Genomic DNA, 8,597 nt, shown 5'->3' with positions numbered 1-8,597 from the left:
TTTTAGCGATAACACTTAAAGCCACTACGTTATAATGAGTAAAAAGCACACCACAGATGTAGCGTCCATGAGAGCAATCAGTCCGATGTGTCAAGGACCGCACCTTCCTCCAAAAAAAAAAAAAAAAAAAAAAAACAAAAAGCACACCTACACAAGGCTTGAACGTAGGCACACGTGTGCGATGGAACATAAAAGGAAGGGAAGAGCGCGGAAAGACGAGTGGACGCCAAAAATGAGCCATGTGTAAAGGAGATGAGAAAAATGGTTCGCATGATAAGACAGGGTTGGTTTGGACAAGCCCTCCGTTGCTCATCTTCCCTTTGCTTCTTTTGAGTAGTTTTTTTTTTTTTTTTTTTTTTTCAGTTCCCCCCTGAATCAGTTTTGCACCTTTCAAGGTTGTGGTTCCACACATGCACATGTGCGTGCGAAACTGATGCTTGGGGAAAGTCACCTAACCCTCCGTCGAAGCAGCACGAGAACCAACTGATGTCAACGCATTGCAGAAAAAAAAAAAAAAAAAAAAAGTGGAAGGGAAAGTAGAAAACAAAAGAGCCATGATATAAAAGAAAAAAAAGGAATTCATACAAAACGCAGGAGTAACTATGCTGTATTACGTTAGCCCGAACGGGGAAAGCCATCACTTGAGCGAAAAAAAAAAAAAAAAAAAAAAAAAGTAGAGACTTGTTCATGTGACATTCCTCGAGAGTGTCTCTCTTGCGTCGTTTCAATAAAAAAAACGTAAAAAGTCCTAATTTTGAATGAAGTGTAAAGGTAAGGAGTGATAAGAAGGGAACTCCTCTGAGCCTCTTCCATTTTCATCTGAGCACTTGGACAAGGAAGAAGCGAGTTAGACCGCCGTGTCGCCATCGAGAAGGTAAAAAGAGGAGCGAACTGGATATGAGCGTCGCGCTGAGTCGTATTCCATATTGCGTGGTGTTGTGTTGTGGTGGATGACGCCACGAAGTGTGGGACAAGAGCACACAGCAATGCAGGCCTACACGTTACACTGAGTGGCTGCCCCCTTTTTTTTTTTCTTTCGTGCGTGTCTTTCGTCAATCTGTTTCCTCCCCCGTTGTGTAGTGCATCGGACAGAGTGAACTGCCGCATGGGAATATACACACATGTGAATGGGTATATGTGAGTTAATTAGTTGCGCCCCCTCCCCCCTTCCATCAGTGATTACTTGCCCACCTGGCAGCCACCCAGGGCAGTCAAACCATACAAGGTAAAGCACAACACGAAACTGGGCCACAGAATGGACTACTTGGGGAGGGCAAAGCAAATTTTTACATGTGAACAAAGTTTACATGCAGGAAGGGGGTGGTCATACACATGCGGTTGTAATAGGTGTAAGTGTTTTTTTAAGTGGCCGCGCATATGGTTGGGTCCCCCCACTACCTGTCCCCAGTCTGCATCTTTTATTTTGTTTCGTTTTACGCGCACGCAACTTCCACCTGGAGTCTGTCCAAAATGGGTGGGACCCGCGGAGGGCAAATATTCCATCAGCCAGTGTGGCAATCATGCTAACAGCCATTGCGGCAGCTGTACCGCGCGATATACAAAAAACAGGCAGTTCGTATGTACACGCGTGCGCTGAATGGTGTGGTTGTTAGGACTTGTCCGTTTGGGGAAATTTTTCGTTGCGCCACTGCCAAGGGGGAAAGGCACCTGCGCAAGCGTATTGGTGCGTACTGGGGGAAGAGCAGGGGCAAACGGAGACCCGGTGGCGGACGCTCCGTTGTACATTTTTTTGCCAACGTTAAGTGAAAGAATTGGAAGGCGCTCCTTAATGTGTATTTTTTTTTTTTTTTTTTTTTTTTTTTTTTTGTTGCGTAGTTGCATCCGTTTGATTTGTTCTGAGCTCCGCTGCGTTTTTTTTTTTTTTCTTTTGTTTGGTTGCGCTGCGCTGTGTTTTGTTTTTCTTTGTTCTATTTTATTTCATTTTGCTTTGTTTTGTCACACCTCGCCGTGTTACAGCTAGCTGTATTTTTTTTTTTTTTTTTTTTTTTTTAACGCTGTCCGCTAGCTGACGTTTGGCTGACTCGGCTGCACCATTTTCAGCCCCGAACGTTGATCACATCGACGCTGCGTTTGCTTGTCCCTCCACCGTTTCTTCTCCACCACCCGATTAACAATGATTCAGTTTTTGAAAAATCTGCAGCTGCACAAGAAGAAGGACAGTGGAAGCACTAAAGAGTCGAAGAGGGAAAATAAAATGAAATATGAGGACTTCAATTTCATTCGAACTCTTGGCACAGGTGTGGATTCCTCAGGCGTAGGGGCAAGGTGGCCAATTGAGCGATCTGTTCAAGTGAGCAATTTTGCATAGTCTGATCCGAACACCCCCCCCCCCCCCTTGCGCAGGTTCCTTCGGAAGAGTGATTCTCGCGAGGTACAAGAATGAGGACTTCCCCCCAGTGGCTATCAAGCGATTTGAGAAAAGCAAAATCATCAAGCAGAAACAAGTAGACCATGTCTTCTCCGAGAGGAAAATCCTCAACTACATCAACCACCCGTTCTGTGTAAGGAGGAGCGGAGGGAGAAGCGTGAACGGAGAGAGCGGTGCGAACGGGGGTTATTTCAACGTAGCTGCTTCAGCTGTGCTACTCCAACTGCACTACTTCAACTTCGCTACTCCAACTGCACTACTCCATATGTGCTGCACGTCCCCCCTGCAGGTCAATTTGTATGGGTCATTCAAGGACGAGTCCTACCTGTACCTTGTGTTGGAGTTTGTAATTGGGGGCGAGTTTTTTACTTTCCTCAGAAGAAACAAGCGCTTCCCTAATGACGTGGGGTGCTTTTACGCGGCGCAGATCGTGTTGATATTTGAGTACCTCCAAAGTTTAAATATAGTTTACAGGTGGGTGCGCTAGGGGTGGAAGTTTTAATTTGCACTCGTTTGTGGTTTTCGATGCACTCGGGGATACCCCCCCCCCTACCCACACACAGACGAGAAGCCACCCCCACGTGTGTCCATCCACCTGTCTTATCATGATCGCTTCTCCCCCCTCCCCCTCACTTGAGCAGAGACTTGAAGCCAGAAAACTTACTGCTCGACAAGGATGGGTTCATAAAAATGACTGACTTTGGATTCGCAAAAGTTGTGGACACGCGCACGTATACCCTGTGCGGGACCCCTGAGTACATTGCGCCGGAGATCCTCCTCAACATCGGGCACGGCAAAGCGGTTAGTGCACAGTGGGGCATCCTCCCCCACACCCCCTAATACACACGCGATGTAGCTTCTGCTGCGCAACCCACGTTGACACACCTGGCGCATACATTTGGTTAAACCAAAAACTTCTCGTTACCTCTCCCCCCCTTGTGCAGGCAGACTGGTGGACCCTAGGAATCTTCATTTATGAAATCCTGGTGGGGTGTCCCCCTTTCTACGCAAATGAGCCCTTGTTGATTTACCAGAAAATTCTGGAGGGCATAATATACTTCCCTAAATTCTTAGACACGAATTGCAAGCATCTCATGAAGAAACTTTTGTCCCATGACTTAACCAAGCGATACGGAAACCTCAAGAAGGGTGCTCAGAATGTGAAGGAGCACCCGTGGTTTGGTAACATCGACTGGGTTAGCTTGCTGCACAAAAATGTAGACGTGCCTTACAAGCCAAAGTACAAGAATGTTTTCGACTCCTCCAACTTTGAGAGGGTTCAGGAGGACTTAACCATTGCGGATAAAATTACAAACGAGAACGACCCCTTCTTTGACTGGTAGGGGGTGGCTTTCGTTCCGTTTTGCTTTGGTTCCATTTTGCTTTCGTTCGGTTTTTCCCCGTTGCGCTCTCGTTCTAGTTCACATTTTTTTTTTTTTTTTTTTTTTTTTTTTTTTTTTTTTCCGTTGTTTTTGTCTTTATGCACAATTCGAACGACTTTTTCGTGTCCCCGTCGTAATTGTCCATATCTGTCTCAACTGGAGGAAGCGATTGAAGGGGGACCAAGTGGCCGTTCGTGTGACGTGGCGAGTCGCTTTCTGGGGAAAGGTAACCTCTCGCGTGGCGTGGAGAATTGATCAGGAGGTGTGTGATAACCCCTTTCCTGAGTAACGATGCGGCGACGTGTGGGCAGATGGCACGCTACTCCAAACCAAGTTTTCCCCCCCACTGTATGCAACATTCTCCCCCTTGTAGACTCCCCCCATTCTATGCTTCAACACCATGGAAGGAAAAACAAACTGATATACAGTTGCGATTGGTTTAGGACATGATAAAAAAAAAGAAGTTACCACTGGGGTCTTCGTAGAGGGCCACACCACCCCCAAGGGGGTTATGTATATGCAGCAAAGGGGGGGTTACCAATATGACTGCCCACCTGGGTGACTCTCCCACTGCAGGAGGGGAAAACTTCACCTGAGTGTCACATTTTTATAATTTAAAAGGTAAATTAAATCGGGTGCAATTTTGTTCACAGTTATGTATTCCGTGTGTTTCATCTCCCCCTTGTCCTCTCTCGTAGGAAGAGGCTGGAGGGAAGGAAATAAATTTTTTTTTTTCTTTTTCCTCTTCGCCTCCTTGTCCACTTTGGTGGCCCTTCGTATATCATTCCCGCATGGAAAATCCATTCCCTTTTTGTAACTATATAGTAGATCAGAGCAGTTGACATTCTTCAAACTTTTATTTTGTACAGTGTTGTTCGCGTCATATGGTTCGGGCCATGTGTACAGTTTTATGTGTACCTTAACAAGTTTGAAAAAATATTTGTACATGTAGTAGTGGTGTCCGAAGATGCTTGAGGGGGAAGGTCCTAGGTAGGTGGTGAGATTTTCCTTGGCGGGTACCTTGGGCAAGAATTGGCATTTCCGGTCCATCGTTTCAATCAGGTCGTCTGAGGGTGTGCAGGGGCAGAGGTGTGGATTAGCATTATTATATATATAGCGTGGGTTAGAAAACAGGGGGGGGGGGTGTCTCTCGTCATCACTGCACCGCATCGACGGGACGGATGCAGAGGAGAATTACCATCGTTGTTGAAGAAGAAGACATGGGGACACAATTCTTTATATCTGTCTCTGTCGCAGATCTTCTCCTTTAAAAAAAAGGCTTCCTTCATTCTGTTATAAAGCACAAGTTCCACGAGATCGAGTATCCGATCTGCATTTTTTTCAAAGCAGCTGGTTTTACTCTCTTGTCTTTTTATCGTATGGGAGATGTACTGAAGGTACTTGTCCTTGTTGTGTTTGTCTAGTGTATCCTCTGATGGGAGTACCTGTTCTAGGTGTTCCTCCTCACGGTGCAAGACCATGTGTGCACTCTCTCCTCTACAATACGCATGGATGGAAGGTGAGAAATTTTCAAAATTGCTCAAATTTTTCAACGGATGGTCTGCGAACAATGTGATGTCCCTTTTGTTGAGCTGCCCTGTGATAGTACCCCGTGGCACTTCTTTTTTGTTTTTCCTTTTAAGGCACACACTGTTATGCTTTTTCTTGTGGACACGCGGGTCGTAATTTGTGTATCTTTTATTCATTTTAAATGTTTTGCACCTTTCCAAGGTTCTCCTCCTTTTTTGAATGGTACATTTTGTATGTTCTCTGGTGAAGCTTGTGCCATGTACCCTCTGGTGGGTTGAATAGAGCCACATGCTGCTGTATCGACTTGTGTAATGGAGGAGTGAAGAAGTCTCCTCCTCCCTCAGAGGCCGTCGGTAGGTTTTTTCTTGGTTGGACTCGACCGATGGCCGCGCGTACTCATCGCCGCGTTGTAGTAATTCCTCCCCATCTCTGCACGTGGAAGCACTTGCCCCGGCTCTCCACTTCGAATGTGTTGAAGAGCCCCTGTCTCTGCTCTCATTATCAATCGCGTCAGTCCCGTCAAAGTAGTTTCTGCCACCTAGTATGTTATTGTATATGTTGCTCATTTTTCCATGAGAGTTGAAGAAAATTTCATTCTCCATCTTAAAATCTTCATAAGTATATGTGAGGGTTCTTCGCTTGGCCTCACTGTGTGCGCTCGTGGCGCAGAAGGGGGGACGTAGGGGTTCGTCCCGCATGCTGAGGTGGAGCCCTTCGCACAGGTTGTTTAAGAGGAATATTCCGTTTTTGCCCAGCTGAACTTGCACTCCAGACAGCATGTGAATGGCAAAGAAATGAAAAAAAAATATATATAAATTACTACCTGTTCGTGGGTCACTACGTAAAGAAAATGTGTGAATGGAGGAACCTATACACATGTGGCCCTTCCCCGGCGCACCCATCACACGTTAAGAATGCTTCTGTGCGGATGCAGTTTTGCGTTTGTCCAAGCCTGGTTCAGAAGCGACTCACATTTGTATCGAGGGAGTTTTGTCAGGAGCAAGTTTACAAAGGGGACAAACTTGGAGTGATTACATTTGGGGAGGGAGATGTAGATTCATGCTCCCCCTTGGGGATGTGCTGCACGTCTGTCTGGAAGATGAAGAAAATTTTTTTTTGGTGTGGACAGATGCTTCGTTGCGTGGGCTTCTCAAATGAACCCAGGGGAATCAACACGTGGCAGATTTTTGCGTCTTTAAAAAAATTGAAGTACCGTTAAGGTACGATGCTGTTTAGCGTATGGTTTGTGAAAAAGGTTCGCAGCTGGGTTGCGTTGCGCGCGCCAGTTGGATTAAAAAAAAAAAAAAAAAAAGCAAAAAAGGAATAAATAAATAAATTGTTTGTGGTGGTGCAGTTTTTATTACGTATAGGTGTACACAAAACATGTGTGGGTAGTTGTGTGCACGTGTTTTTGCCGGAGCGCTTCCGCATGCGCATGCGAGGGGGGGAAAATCGATGGGTGCCCATTTCGTGCCTTGGTGAATTCAGCTGGACCAGGAAATTTTTATCGAGTGCTGGGGGGTGACCTTGAAGCTCTGCAAGCCGTTCATGGCAACCTCCCCATTCTGGTACGAGCTGAAGTCCACAAAGGCCACGTTCCTACCAGGGATGTGTCTGACCTCACAAAACCCAGGGTACTGATTGAAGAGAATCTCCAGAGCATTCTTATTGATTTCATTTGGAAGGTTTTGAACAAAAAGGGTGAAGACGTTGGCTCTACTTTCGTATCCTGTTGAGGATTTGAAATTCGTAATTGGTTTGTACGTGCCTTCAAGTTTTTCTACAATCCTGGACTTGGTCTTCGCATAGCTGATGTTTATTTGCTTGTTCAGGAAAAGCTTCCCTTTTAAGTTTTTGTATGCGAGGGTGGAGGATGCGATGGTGTTGAAAACGACGAAGGCCTGCCCTCTGCAGTGGTTGGCCTTCTTTATAATAACATCTAGTACGTTTCCATAGGGACAGAAGAATTCGAAGAGCAGGTCCCTGAGATCCTTAACATTTATTTTTTCCTCTAGGTTGTTCACGTAGAGTGTTTGGTTGGGTGGTATGTCGAATGGGTCCATGCTTGGAGGGGGTGGGTAAGGGGTGCTCAGCGGTAGCCAATTTATATAGGGGCATCCCAATATGGGGGTATTTACATTAGGCCTCTTTTTTACGCCTCACCTGGTGATTTTGTTCACGCTTCCCTCTCCTCACTTAGCGCAGGAAGAGGTTGACGAAGGCCAGGATGACACAGGCCAAGGAGACGTATAGGGATAGGCGGTCCCCGATGACTGCGAATTTCCCGAGGGTACCCAAGAAGCCGTTCTTCTTATTGTCAAAGACGTTAGGGAACCGCGGCTTCAGGTAGGTACATGTGCAAATGCAGAGGATGATAACGGTGATCATGGACTCGAGGTTAAACAGCGCCGACATTTTGCAACAGCAGAGAGAGAGAGAGAGAGAGGAGGAGGGGCGGTTTGGCGGGTGTTTATAAAATACCGCTGTGTTTGGAGCATTGGAAGCCGCTTTCGTGGAAATTATGCCCGTTGTGAATGATGAGCCGCTTTTATTCTCCCTCTTTTGCAGGTGCCTCTTCTGGAACACTTCAGCTCGGCTTGGTTGCTCATCCCACTGTAACTCGTTATATATATTCGTGTCGAGTGTTGCAAAATTTTTCACGAGCAACAGGGGACGCCCATATTAACAGCCATTCATGATACAAAAAAAAAAAAAAAAAAAAAGAGAGTTGCAAAGGTTTATCCCTTATGCAAAAAAGGTGACCAACAGGAGTGTGGAATCCCTCTTCGCATGTAGCAAAAAAAAAATAAAATAAAATGACATAATGCAATAAAAGCACGTAAAAAAAAAAAAAAAATAGCAACACCCCAAGTGCGCACAGCAGCGGTGGGGAAGTGTCGAATGGGAAATTGAAAAATATATTAGCGCTTATTTGTGTCAAATGGGATGAGGAAAAAAAAATAAAATAAAATAAGTAGCAGCAAGGTGGAGACTATTTTGTCCCTTTTCGGGTCGGTAGTCGTTCCAAGTCGACTTGCACTGGCTGGACTGCGGAGACCATCACCTGTGTGTTGAGCGCGGCACGCACATATCTTTGCACAATAACGTTTGCATACATATGTGCGCGCTTTCTTCACTGGCTTTTCCCTCCCGTTGGGGAGCCGCCAAACCGGGTAAGCGAATCTGCAAAATTGGCATTTACAAAAAATAGGGTTCACCGGGGGAAAAAAAGTTCGCGCTGCAGCGAAGCAGCGGGGAGTACTCAAAAAAAAAAAAAAAAAAAAAAAAAAAAAAAA

The 8,597-nt window shown here is 45.7% G+C and overlaps 4 protein-coding genes across 4 annotated transcripts; 1 reads left to right on the top strand and 3 right to left on the bottom strand.

Annotated features, from left to right (window-relative positions):
* Positions 1–2,134: 2,134 nt before the first annotated feature.
* Positions 2,135–3,732, top strand: AK88_03576 (AGC/PKA protein kinase; the record flags this gene model as incomplete). The annotated part of the gene is made up of 5 exons (XM_012481187.1): positions 2,135–2,258; positions 2,365–2,522; positions 2,679–2,863; positions 3,031–3,190; positions 3,334–3,732. The coding sequence occupies 5 exons, from the start codon at positions 2,135–2,137 to the stop codon at positions 3,730–3,732; spliced, it is 1,026 nt and encodes a 341-aa protein (XP_012336610.1).
* A 627-nt stretch (positions 3,733–4,359) lies between these two features.
* On the bottom strand, positions 4,360–6,080 carry AK88_03575 (uncharacterized protein; the record flags this gene model as incomplete). Its single annotated transcript, XM_012481186.1, has 2 exons — positions 4,360–4,838; positions 4,970–6,080. 2 exons carry the CDS (start codon positions 6,078–6,080, stop codon positions 4,360–4,362), a joined length of 1,590 nt encoding a protein of 529 aa, XP_012336609.1.
* Positions 6,081–6,785: 705 nt separating this feature from the next.
* On the bottom strand, positions 6,786–7,364 carry AK88_03574 (uncharacterized protein; the record flags this gene model as incomplete). The annotated part of the gene is made up of 1 exon (XM_012481185.1): positions 6,786–7,364. One exon carries the CDS (start codon positions 7,362–7,364, stop codon positions 6,786–6,788), a length of 579 nt encoding a protein of 192 aa, XP_012336608.1.
* Positions 7,365–7,497: 133 nt separating this feature from the next.
* AK88_03573 (uncharacterized protein) lies at positions 7,498–7,716 on the bottom strand (the record flags this gene model as incomplete). The annotated part of the gene is made up of 1 exon (XM_012481184.1): positions 7,498–7,716. One exon carries the CDS (start codon positions 7,714–7,716, stop codon positions 7,498–7,500), a length of 219 nt encoding a protein of 72 aa, XP_012336607.1.
* Between the last annotated feature and the right edge of the window lie 881 nt (positions 7,717–8,597).

The sequence above is a fragment of the Plasmodium fragile genome (genome assembly GCF_000956335.1).
Source record: "Plasmodium fragile strain nilgiri unplaced genomic scaffold supercont1.42, whole genome shotgun sequence".
Taxonomy (NCBI): Eukaryota; Apicomplexa; class Aconoidasida; order Haemosporida; family Plasmodiidae; genus Plasmodium; species Plasmodium fragile.
Note: the sequence above shows the minus strand (reverse complement) of the source record. Positions and strands in the feature narration are given on the sequence as shown.